At 44.0% G+C, this 12961-nt stretch overlaps 1 protein-coding gene across 1 annotated transcript in view; it reads left to right on the top strand.

Annotated features, from left to right (window-relative positions):
* SLC4A8 (solute carrier family 4 member 8) overlaps positions 1-12108 on the top strand; it is a 78173-nt gene extending 66065 nt beyond the window's left edge. Inside the window, exons 23-25 of the mRNA XM_046012942.1 lie at positions 2583-2674; positions 4708-4803; positions 6744-12108. Coding sequence (XP_045868898.1) covers positions 2583-2674; positions 4708-4803; positions 6744-6756 — 201 coding nt within the window. The 3' untranslated portion in view covers positions 6757-12108. The remainder of the gene's footprint in view (positions 1-2582; positions 2675-4707; positions 4804-6743) is intronic.
* The last annotated feature ends 853 nt before the right edge of the window (positions 12109-12961 follow it).

Consider the following 12961-nt stretch of genomic DNA (forward strand, 5'->3'; position numbering starts at 1 on the left):
AAGTTTTCAAGTGTCCCAAAACTCTATAAACAAAATTTAAAAATCATATATACATATGTTCATGTGTGTGGACGCACACAGAAGCATACCTCATTTTATTGTGCTTCCCTTTATGGTACTTCATAAATATTATGTTCTTTGCAAAGTGAAGATTTGTGGCAACCCTGTGTCAAGTGAATCTGTCAGCACCATTTTCCCAGCGGCACTGGCTTTCTTTGTGTCTCTGTGTCATCCTTTGGCAACTCTAGCAATATTTCAAGCTTTTTCATTATTATTTGTTATGATGATTTGTGATTAGAGTTTATGATTCATTGAAAGCTCAGGTGATAGCATTTTCTAGCAATTAGGAATGTTTTAATTAAGGCATGTACATTGTTTTTAAATCTAATGTTCTTTTAGACACTAAACAGACTAGAGTATAGCATAAACAGAACTTTGATATGCACTGGGAAGCCAAAAAATTCATTTGACTTGCTTTATTGTTGATAATCTGGAACCAAACCCGTAATGTCTCCAAGGTATGCGGGTATCTACGTACATACATACATACATATATACATACATACATTTATTTACTGATTTATATAAAATTTAGGTAGTGATATGTCTGAAGAAGAACACAAAGAGTGAGGGACTTTATTTAGGGTGATCCAGGGATGACTGGAAGAAGACATCTCGTCCGAAATCTGGATAAAGTGAGGGCAAGTCATGAGACTATCTGGGAGTAGGAACATTCCAGGCTAGGGGCACAGCAAGCGCCAAGGTTTTGAAGCAGGAATGAGCTTGGTGTGGTTAAAGAACATGAGAAAGCCAGAGAGCCTGGAAGGGAGAGAGGTAGCAAGAGACTAGTCAGCAGTCTGTGGCGATGGTTTAGGCAAGAGGTGAAGGCGGTCGAGGCTAAGGGAGAGGGTTGGAGACTTCCTTTGAAGAGCAAACTGACAGGTTTTGCTAATGCAGAGTGAGCATGGGTGAAAGAGGAATCAAGGATGAGTCTTAGATTTTTGGAGTGAACAACTGGATGAGTAGTTGGGCTGTTTATTAAGCAGTTTTGGGAGAATCAAAGCATCTCTTTTGGATGTTAATTTGGGGATGGGCAGTAAACATACTCCTTATTTTCCAAAATTTCTGAAGTAAACATGTATTTGTGAATACATTTTTTACTTTATAAAGTTATTTTGAAGACTAAATGAAAGAAAAATAATGAAGACTTCACCCCAAAATTTCATATCAGCATCCAATATTTATGTTCATTACTTTATGTTCTCTTTAAGTCCCTAACATAGTTTTCGTACAAGTGTAATAATTGTTTATTTGAGGGGCAGGTATTTTTTTTCTGATTTCCCCCCTCAACTTGATTTCATAAGACACTTTCGAATTTCTGTATGTCTATATAATAAAAAATCACATTTATTGTTTTAATGACTGCATAATATTCTATAGTATTTTCTCATAATTAATTTAAACTTTCTTCCTTTTTAAAAATTTATAGTTGTTTTAGGATTTATTACTAATACACTACCTTAAACATCTTTGTACATACTCTTTTTTTCTGTAATTGTTTTCTTTAACTTGATAGGATTTTCTTTTTAAAAAAACATTTTGGGGGTGCCTGTGTGGCTCAGTCGCTAGGTTTCTGCCTTCGGCTCAGGTCATGCTCCTGGGGTCCTGGGATCAAGCCCCGCATCAGGCTCCCTGCTTGGTGGGAAGCCTGCTTCTCCTCCCACTCTCCCTGCTTGTGTTCCCTCTCTCACTGTGTCTTTCTCTGTCAAATAAATAAATAAAATCTTTAAAAACAAAAACAAAAAAAAACCCATTTTGCTATGGAATATTCAAACATATCCAAAAGTAGAAAGAATAGTCAGTATTCTTATTTCCCTGATTGCCTTATTATTATTATTATTATTTTTAACAATCTGTTTGTTTGAATCAGGATCCAAGTAAGACCTGTATATTACAATGGTTGATATGTTTCTTTTTTTTTTTTTTAAGATTTTTTATTTGTTTATTTGATAGATCACAAGTAGGCAGAGAGGCAGGCAGAGAGAGAAAGGAGGAAGCAGGCTCTCTGCTCAGGAGAGAGCCTGATGCGGGGCTTGATCCAGGACTCTGGGATCATGACCTGAGCCAAAGGTAGAGGCTTTAACCCACTGAACCACCCAGGCACCCTGGTTGATATGTTTCTTAAATCTCTTCAGGGTTCCCTTTGTATCTTTTTTTTTCTTTTTCTTGAAGGAACTAAGTCTGTGACCTGTAGGATTTTCCACCATTTGGATTTTACTGTGTCCCTTGATGTCATTTAACAACATGTTCTTCTGTCCTCCATATTTCTAGTAAATTGGTAGTTGGCTCTAAAGGTTTATTCAAATTCATTTTCTTTCTTTAAAAAAAAAAATACTATTCCATAGATACAAAGATCTGGTTGTCTCTTTTTTGGCGATGAGCCAAATCTATGCAAGAACATAAGTGCACTCTTTCAAAATAAATGTGAAAGGAATTAGGTAGAAATTGTGGGGAGACAAATATGGGTGGTGTAGACTCACAGTTTTACATGGCCTAAGATAGAATAATGTCTTCTCTTGCAGGAGGCTGAGAAAATGTTAGAAATGGGGGGAGACAAGTTCCCCTTGGAGAGCAGGAAGTTACTAAGTAGTCCTGGAAAGAACAGCAGCTTCAGGTAAAAAAACTCCCCGCACACCAGGGAGATTAGTTTCGGTTATTCTGTAAACATGTGGCGTTGTGGTGGGGGGTGGTCACAAACACAGCTGCTGGCATGAAGAGCTAACATTCAGCCTTCCGGCTCCAATCTGGGAAAACACCTGTACCTTCCCTGGTTTCCTGAGCACCTGCTATGAGCCAGGCACCGCACCAGGTGCCAGGAATCACAAGAATGGAGGTAAGGCAGCCTGTGTACAGAGCGCCTTCTCTGTGCTAGGAAGGTATTAGAAGCTTGATTTAAGTAGTCTCCTTTAATGTTTACAATAACTCTCTGATATAAGTCTGATTATCCATGTTTGTACAATGAGGGAAACTGAAGCTTGGAGGGTTTTAAGTAATTTGCCCAAGGTCACAATGCTGTTAAGTAGGAAGTTTAAGAGTCAGGCCCTTGTCTTTGTATTCTTCAGGTCAGCGCTCCCTCTCCTTTCTCTGCCATTTTCCAGAGATGACTAGGATATGGCCTTTGTTTCCAGAGGGTCCTCAGCTTGGGGGCGTGGAATTCGCATGCTTGGGCCAGACTTTGGGGAAGGGACGAGGCAGCCCCTCCAGTTTGATTCATGGCATCTGAGGTCCTAGGAGCCAAGGGAGAACTGAACTTGGGTTCCCCAAATTCCTTACTTCTGCCACTGATCATGGCCGCCTTCTCCAGCAAAGTTACTGCTCACCACAGATCACAGGACGCTGAATTGGTCCATTTGTAGCTTTGGTCCCGGCATTTTGTTTCCACTGTGGAAGAAGTACACATAAATTGAAAGAAGCCCAGAGGCTGAGAGGGGGGAGAAAAGGAAGAGAGAAGGGGTCTGGATCATCTAGATCCTGGATAATTATTGCCAAATCATTGAATCGGTAGTGGTTTATACTGAGGGGGAAATGAAGGACATCTTTGGTATTTTAAAAAATTAGATTTATTTATTTTGATAAATAAAAATATATACTTAAGGTGCACAATGTGATGTTTTGAATATAGGTACACATTGTGAGATGATGGCTACAGTCAAACTAATACCATATTCGTTACCTCCTGTAGCTACTGTTCTTTTTTTGGTGGTGAGAACACTTGAGATCTACTTTCTTAGCAGACTTAAAGTGTACAATACATTACTGTTAGCTGTGGTCATGCTGTCTATACATCTTGAGAACTTATTCATCTTAGGACTACAAGTTTGTAACCTTTGATCCCCATCTCCCCTTCTCCCCCACCCCCCCAGCCTCTGTTCCTATGAGTTTGACTTTTTGTGTGTGATTAACCCCAAAGAAATGGAATCTTTGGATCTTAATAAGCTGTCTACAAGTTGTCAAGGAAGTAGTCGCAGACTTTGAATTCTCTGGCTGCAAAGTGGGAGCAATGTTCTCTTTCTACTGGGATGCTGCCTCCTTTTCCGGCCTTTTAAAATGAGACTGTCTGGCTGGTAGAAAATTTCCCAGTCCTCTGGGGTGCTAGGAGACCAACCAAGGACTGGATTCAAGACCTTGACTCTCTACTTACTGACGTCTGACCTTGGTGATCACTTAGCTCTGGGAGCCTTGGGTTCTGCCCTTTCAAAATGAGGATGTGAATAACCTCTGATTTGGTAGTTAAGATAATAGATTGTAAGCATTCTTTGTAAACTACAAATGGAAACTATTTGGCATATGAAGAATGCTTATGAGCACCATGCCTGGCACATGGTGAGCCTAGCACTGGGGAACACTCAGTAGGTGGTAGCTCCCTAAGCTGTCACCAGCACTCGAAGAGGGGCCTTTGAAGGGGCACAATTATGGGGGTAGAGCTGCCCGCACTTAGCATCCCAGCCCCATCCTCAGCTGCCCCTCATGGGCCACCTCACCTCGCTACACTCCAACCAACCACCTGGCTCCTGGCACTGCCGAGAGCTGTCAGCTGAGGTCCCTCAGACTGACTCTCTCCCATCCGGTGGCCTGGTGATCGTTACAGACGGAGATGTGTCTTGTATTTGTATGTCCTTCATTTACTGTCCTGAGCATTGATTTCAGATGTGACCCCTCTGAGATTAATATATCTGATGAGATGCCGAAAACCACAGTCTGGAAAGCTCTCAGTATGAACTCTGGCAATACAAAGGAAAAGAGGTAAAGAAGACTATAATTGCTGATTTTTATTTATTTCTGCCTTTTAAAAATAGCAATCATGTTGACAGTGAAATATATTGTAGTTGCAAAATTGAATTGTCTAAAAAATATCACTTCGGGGACTGCTGCTAACCCCATGAGACTTGCTAGAAGCCTAAGAAAAGGAAAACAGGTTTTCTAACAATTTGAACAGATGGGCTGTCTGGAGCTGCCCATTTACACAGCCCCAAAGTCAGGATGGGATTATCTGGGGAATGTAAATTTGCTTTATCTATTTAGTCACCTTAACCCTCTTTCTAAAAGTTCCCATTTCAGGGGCTCCTGGGTGGTTCAGTCGGTTAAAGCTAACCTTCCGACTCTAGATTTCAGCTCAGGTTATAAGCTCAGGGTGGTGAGGTCAGCTCCACACGGCCGGGAGAACCTGTTTAGGATTGTTTAGGATTCTCTCTCTCCCTCTCCCTCTACCCCGTCCCCCAGCTCGTTCATGTACTCTCTCTTTCAAAAAAAAAAAAAAAAAAAGAAAGAAAGAAGAAAAGAAAAGAAAAAACATTAAAAGTTCCCATTTCAAAATCTCCCTGGTTGCTGGAACTGTGCAAACTGGAAAATGGCTAAAATATACAAAGAGTGTGTGTGTGCCTTGTGTCCCTCAGTGGGCAGGTGGGAACCCCCTGGGTGCCATTAAATAAAATAAAAATGATTAAAAAAATAAATAAATAAATGTACAAGGAGTGTCAATAGTATTGATACAGACATTTTTTTTAAAATATTGTTTTTATTTTTTTTTTAAGATTTTATTTATTTATTTGACAGAGATCACAAGTAGGCAGAGAGGCAGGCAGAGAGATAGAGGAAGGGAAGCAGGCTCTCCACTGAGCAGAGAGCCCGATGCGGGGCTCGATCCCAGGACGCTGGGATCATGACCTGAGCCGAAGGCAGAGGCTTTAACCCACTGAGCCACCCAGGTGCCCCTTGATACAGACATTTAACACGTTCCATAATTATTGCAAAGAAAAGGTTTTGAAATATTATCACAGTTTTCTTTTTTTTTTTTTTTTAAAGATTTTACTTATTTATTTGACAGACAGAGATCACAAGTAGGCAGAGAGGCAGGCAGAGAGAGAGGAGGAGCAGGCTCCCTGCATAGCAGAGAGTCTGATGTGGGGCTCGATCCCAGGACTCTGGGATCATGACCTGAGCTGAAGGCAGTGGCTTTAACCCACTGAGCCACCCAGGTGCCCCTATCACAGTTTTCTTATTTGAGAAACAAAATTCTGTATATCATTTGCCAATAGATAGATCAATTTTCATCAGGTTATTGAAGAAAATGGAAGGACTTGAGGCATCTTTGCCTTCATGGATGTAGACTATGCACCCAAATTACTTGAATAATTTAGTTCAAACACCACTTTAATTTAAGAAGTCAGAAAACTAAAAGCAAAATCTTAGGTCTATACTAAAGGCAACTTTTCTAGTTAAGGAAAAAAAAAGCAGTAGGCTAAGAATTAGGGTACTTGGTCTAGCCATTCATTCCTTGTATAGACTGGCAGGCCATTGTTTCTGGGACTCAGTTTATTCAGCATTAAAATGGGGATAATAACGACTGACTGCCTCACTCAAAAGAGTGTTCTGAGGAGGAGCTGAAGTACTTTGAAAAGTCACCAGTGGGTGGTAGTGGTAGGCTGTTTCTTCATCGAATGGGTTAAAATAAATCTGTGCTGAATGTGAGTGAAATATAGAATCTTGTTTCCCTCAGAGGAAAATCCAGGCAGCTGTCGAAATGTATAACGCACGTGGTTATTTTTAGTCGAGAACTAGTCTACTTGTAAATGAACTTAAAATATAGCCAGATCCAAATTGTGGTGACATCTTCAAAGTATTGTGTTAAAAGCAGGAATGAATCATGTGTTCCCTTTTTGTCTCATTGTAACACTTTTATTCAGTCTCTTCAACTAAAAGTCTTTGCTGGGAAGGAAGATTTGGGCTGTGAGGTGCCTCAGGGAAGTTCTGGTTACAGAGAAGATGGTGAGTCTCTCAGAGAAGAAGCAAGACCAAGTCTGGCCCTGTCCGCCATCACGTCAAAGCCATGCTGAAGCATTCAGTTACCTGTGCTGTGCGTTGGAGGGCAGCCAGCCGTCCCCATACCAGCAGCCCATCACCAGATGTGAACGGGGAAGCAGAAGACCACCTCCTGCTGGTACTTCTCTTCTTCCTTTCTCTTTCTCTTCAGAACTGCCACCCGTGAAGACCCAGCTTCCCATCTTCCAGACATTTTCTCTGAAACTCTCTGCTGGCCTGCAGAGCCATATGGATCCACCCTGCCCCTGAGGATTCCTTCGATGAGTTCCCTCTTCCTGAAGGTTGGGGCCGGGGAGTCAGAGGAGAGCAGAGAGAAAAGGGAAGGCTCTCCAGTCCCGTAGAATCTGCAGGCTCCGAGGCAGTCCTGGGCCTTCATTTGATGCCTCCTCTGGGGGAGGCTGGTCAGCCCCCAGAGGCTGTCGGGGATTTCCACCACTAGGAGGGTCAGTGACCTGGGCATCGGCAGGGCCCACCACCACGGCCAGAAGATGCTTCTGCCCCAGACATGTCTGTGTTGCTTCCTAGCAGCAGCCTGTGTAACCGGCAAGAACCGTGGGTGATGACAGGGCCACGAGGGACACTGGAGTTGTTTAGCTCAGGAGAAAGCTCGGGGGAAGATCAGTAATGATAAGTCAGGACAAGCAGCTTCTTTTGGTTTCATTGAGGATGGACTAAGAGAATGAGCTTCAGTTGTTCCAGAAGGAGTTGGTTTAGACACCAGGAAGGGCTTCCTAGCCTGAAGATTTGTCCTAGTGTCTGCTTTCTAGACATCTGAGAAAGGTTCAATAATAGTTGTTTGTGAGTGGAAAGGGAGATACGGTGTTTTCATTGGACATGTTGTGGAAACATCCATACTTTGCTGCTGTCTCTTAAGGATACATTCTGATTCCACTCCAGGAGAGATCCAAATGCTTACATAATGTCTCCTTAGCTGCCTTAGTAGCGAACCATCCTCAACTCAATGGACCCAAACCACCTTCAACCAGGTGGTTTCTTCATCATTGTGAATTTCTTTTGGTTGACAAGTGTTTTGGCTCTCAGATGTAAAAAGCCACACTGGGAAATGAACCGTAAGTGGTGAAATTAATTTTGGTATTTAGTTGAAAACTATATTTATAGTTTTTTCTCTTCTCTAATGTGATGAATATCAAGGGTTTGGTCTCCAGTGCGTCGAGGTCTTCCTTTCTTTTGTGCGCAGAACAAGTCAGCGTGTCGGTACCCAGGGAATTCGATCACATCAGTTTTCCATCCTGGAAAATCTTTGTACAGTGGTATGTTCCTACGGGTTGCTCTCCTTTGGTAGGTGAAGAGTTGGTGACAAAACTTTGTGGAATTTTGCATTCCTTCGACTCTTAAAAATACATCAGTGTAGTCTAGTCTTACTCTGAAGTCTTTTGAAATTGAAGGAATCCTGCATTTCTTTAACATTGCCCCATCCCCCAGAACCACGCCTATTTCAATAGGCAGATGACTGTCTGACTACTGAACAGCTGGCACAGGATGGACGCCAACCACTCAGAACGGATGCCGGCTGTAAACAGGCAGGTATGCACAACGCAGCTGCTGCCTGTGGGCTGGGCGCCATGCTGCTTTCAAACATTAAAACCACATCCCCTGGAATTGTGGGTATTGTTCCTGGCTTGCCTGATTTCTGCTCACAAGGCTGTTTTAGGGATAGCCTTGGCTTCCCTTTATGGTGCAGACAGGAACAGGCACGCATCTTTGAACTATATGGGCATTAAAATCTCTGCGAGCCAAAGCTTCATATTTTATCACTTCGGGCGAAATGTAATGATTGTACCCATTTACCTCCCTAATGTAGAAAAATCAAAAGGCAACTTGTCAGTGGGAATAACTTTCCTGCTGACTTGCCCTGTCTCTCTTTAGCTGCTTCCTTGAGCTTGCCTCTTTCTTCATCTTCCTTGTTCCCTGAGAGCACTCCTGCTTTCCTCCTCCAACCTGCCCCTCCTATCATTTCTGGCCACCCCTGTGGAAGCAGGTTGGTGACTGCTTCTCCTGTTCCCTGAGCCTCAGCACAGCTGTGAGGAATGTGGTGCGGAAAAGCCTATCATACAACAAGTTAGGTGACAATATCACTCAGAAAAATCTCTCTCCTAATGATCGGTGTCTCCTGATGCCTTATATAAGCTAGGCCTCTCGAGAACAGAAAACCTGTCTTTGTTAACTGTGTGCAGCCAATCACTGGACCACGTGTGTACATCTGGTCCTTCCAGAACCAGACCCTCCAGGTTCCTGCGCCTTAGGAATGTTATTTACTTTGGAAGCCTGTGCCAATCCGTTAAGGCCATTACAATAGCCAGCCTCATTTCTGCTGCATCTCAGTGGTGGAAACCATTCCCTACTCTTCTTGTCTCTCTTTTCCCAACTCCCACCAAATGCTCAACCCCAGTTCTACCCGAACGCTTCCTCGCTCATGGCTGGTGGCATGATGGCAGAAGCAAGCCCGGCAGTGTTTGGAGAAGAGAACTGGGAGTGGAGGTGAATATGTGTGTGTGTGTGTGTGTGTGTGTGTGTGTGTGCATGGATGATCATCGACAAATGCAAGTGTGTCCATAGATGTCCTTGCTGCTATTAAATAGTTTTGTGTACCTAAGCTGGGCGGACATAAAAAAAATACCATTGTTCTCCGAACTAGGGTTTCTCAGAGTTCTCTGATAGAAGAGCTTGACGAAAAATATAGGCAGATTAGTCTGTAGGAAAAGGTGTTTAAACTCAATGTTAAGAAGAACCTGACTTAGGGGTAGAACGCAGGTAGTGTGGGTCAGAGGGGCAGTCCACCTTTTGTACAACAAGGGAGATTTCAGGAATGCATTGAGGAATGCCCTGACGGGCTGGTTGTGTCAAGGTAGGAAGGGAAGGAGGCCAGGGGGTTAAGAAAGTGATGGTAGGTGAAATCTTGGTTCTAGTGATAAGAGTGGGCATTGTGGGGTGGTTGGGTTACTTCTAGCTCATGACTTTGAGGGGAAGGGTTGGTCCAGAGAGAAGGGGAAGACCAGCGATATGCCATGAACTTGCCAAATCTGTTTGGTTGCATAAAACCCAGACTAACCCTTTGTGATGATATGTGATTTCCAACTTCTGATAATGGGATCATCCATCAGGAGATCTGGTCTTTACACATACGGCTCCTGTCCCCACTTCCTTAGTTATAAAAATTCGCCTTTGGAATAGAGAGGTAAGGAACCATTTATTCCAAAAGATGGCATGAATAGTGGCTCTTTCTCTTTGTTTGGGATGCAACTGGCTTTTAAACTAATTCGAAATGTTTGATAAAAATCTGGTAAATGCTCAAAAGTCTCAGGCAGGGCTGACATCTCAGGCTATGATAACTGTGACCTTCAAGAGGTCTCCGATTTTAGGAATCTGTGCTTTCTGGTCATCTAAAGAAAATAATTCCCACTTTTACTTAATTTTTGACTTACTCATTATCTCTTAACTTCCTTCTTAGTGGAGGAATCAGCAGTTCTCCCTGCATCTTCTCTATCGACTTCACTGTCCATGTCCTGAGTCTCTCCGTTTCCTGAGGCATAGGAGAAGGTGTGACCCTGGGACCCCTGGCTTTCCTTTTAATTGACATCAGAAGTCCCATCCACTCTGTTCTCTCTGCCACTGTATCAGCTTCTGTAAATGTCTTCTTCTGCAACAGTATTTGCACCTCCTCCTAGGACTTTCAAGCAATCTTTCTATTTGTCACTGCATTTTCCTCAGACTTCTCAGGTTTCCAAGCCACATCCTGGCAGGACATTCAGGAACCCTGCATTGAATGTTCTCAGCCTTCCTGACTTTCTTTGGGTTGCAGCTGTCAGACCTGCATGACGTAAAAATCCTTCCTGCGGGCCCCGACAGGCCAAATGAGACCTCCTCCAAGTTCCACCCCTTTTACTGACGCAGCTTCCTCCGGCAGTCTTTCTTCTTTCTGCCTGGCCTTTCACGTTCTCCTCAGAGAGCTGACTGTTCTTGGTCAGGGGTCCTCAAAATCACCACCAGTCAGAGGTGGTGAGAGGGGTGAGGAGGCTGGACGGTTCTGGGGCTCCTTGGGAAGGGGACTTTTTGGGGATATTCCTGACTTGCTGTGAGGGACTAAGGATTCTCAAGCCCCAAGCTCATCCATATTTCAGGGTCAACAGGAAAAGACACCCCAAAAGCAAAGCAAAGTGCTTTTTCTATCAAACCTGTTCTTTTTGATTCTTTTGATTTGATGCCCTTGTTCACGTACTTTAATCGTAGAGAATGGGCAGTTGACTCAGTTAACACTTCTTTACTGGAAAGGAGGCTAATTTTCATAACCAAAAGAGGTGTGAAGGAACCATATCCCCGCGTGAAGCATGAGAAAGGGAAAGGAGCTATGTGGATCTCTTCAACAGGAAAAGTCAGAAAGCAGAGTGATTCATCCACAGGCATAATTCCTTTAGGACGTTCTGTGCTCAAAGGGAATGGAATGGTTTCTGATCTTCTGAAAAGATAGCATTTTTCTTAAGCCTAACCCACTTTCAGCATTGGAGAACACAGAACTTTTTCTTCTAGCTGATGGCATTGATATTTCCTGAGAGAGACAGACCCCCCCGGCCCCTCGGGGCACTCTTCTATGCCCCACAGACATCAGCAGATCTTGGGCTTCTCTTAGCAGGTTCACGACTGATGCCAGCGGGCAGGTTCTCACACACACAACAATGTAGGAGACAGAAGTACCAAACTGAAAATGTGCAATTACTCCTTTTGCAAAAGAGGCCAAAACCCACCTCCCCACTCCTTCCTCCCATATTCAATCCTCCAAGATGATAAGCCTCCCTCACGTGGATCTGTGTCCGTCTGTGTGATTGGTGAGCTATGGCTGCCCGAAGCTAAAGGCATCAGGTGGAGAGCAGAGCACCTTCCCACAGAAGGGGGCAGCTTGAGGTGCTGGTACATTTCCCTGGTTTTCTATGTTCTTCTTTCTAGTAGGTCTCATGTAGAGATAGAGATATTTTTGTTTTAGAGATTCCAAATATATATTTTTAGTGTAAGAAATGTACCCTCTCCACACTTCATGGTGTAAATAGAACCAAAAACAAACGTGTTGTGAGAATCCCATAGCAATCTGTGGTAGGAACGGGACCCTCTCCCTTGCCACCGAGTCTCACGGTCCGCGTCTGTGAACCAGGGGAGGTGACTGCGGCGCTTCTGCCTGCCCAGACCTTCCTGTGCTCAAGGGGGACAAATAAAGTCTGTGTAAACTGTTCACACCTGTGGTATTTTTTGAGCCTGAACCAAGGGGCCGAGCCGATGCGGTTCAGTTTCAGAACGTGGAAGAAGAGTGAAGAGGAGTCATGAAGACAGTTGGGAGGAGGAGTGGGCTGTCCGCTGCGCTTGCCCTGAGAGGGGCACGTGTGCTGTACTGCACAGTCCTTGCCAAAGAGAGGGACTGCATAGACGTCTGTCTGGGTGGGGGTGCAGGACAGCAGGAAAAGAGCCCATTTTGGAGATACAACCAGACTATTGAGAGCCATTGCTAACACTGAAGGACTCTCTACTGCCTAGAAGCCCAAATTTCAGGGGCCCCTGGCTGGCTCAGTTGGGAGAGCATGTGACTCTTCATCTCAGGGTCATGAGTTCAAGCCCCATGCTGGATGTAGAGATTACTTAAAAATAAACTTTTAAAAAAGTTACTCCTCCCTTAAAAAAAAAAATCTAGATTTTAAAAATTGCTCAGCCAGGAGTATCTTGGGTTTGGCGGGGTTGGGGGGGGTGCCTATTTATCTTCTTCCCAAATCCATCTCTTGGAAGGTTGGAGAAAAGGGGAAGAGAGAGGGAATGGAGTAAGAGTGAAGAGGCCAGTGAATGGGGGAAGGCAGGGGCACAGGGAGAGGCAGTCAGCAAGCCTCATGGAGTTCCTAGAAAGGCATCACCCAAAAACACCCTGAACATGGACCGCAGTGTGAATATTTTATCAAGGAGAACCAGGGGGGCCCCTGGGTGGCTCAGTGGGTTAAGCCTCTGCCTTCGGCTCAGGTCATGATCTCGGGGTCCTGGGATCGAGCCCCACATTGGGCTCTCTGCTTGGTGGGGAGCCTGCTTCCTCCTC

The sequence above is a fragment of the Meles meles genome, chromosome 7 (assembly GCF_922984935.1).
Source record: "Meles meles chromosome 7, mMelMel3.1 paternal haplotype, whole genome shotgun sequence".
NCBI lineage: Eukaryota > Metazoa > Chordata > Mammalia > Carnivora > Mustelidae > Meles > Meles meles.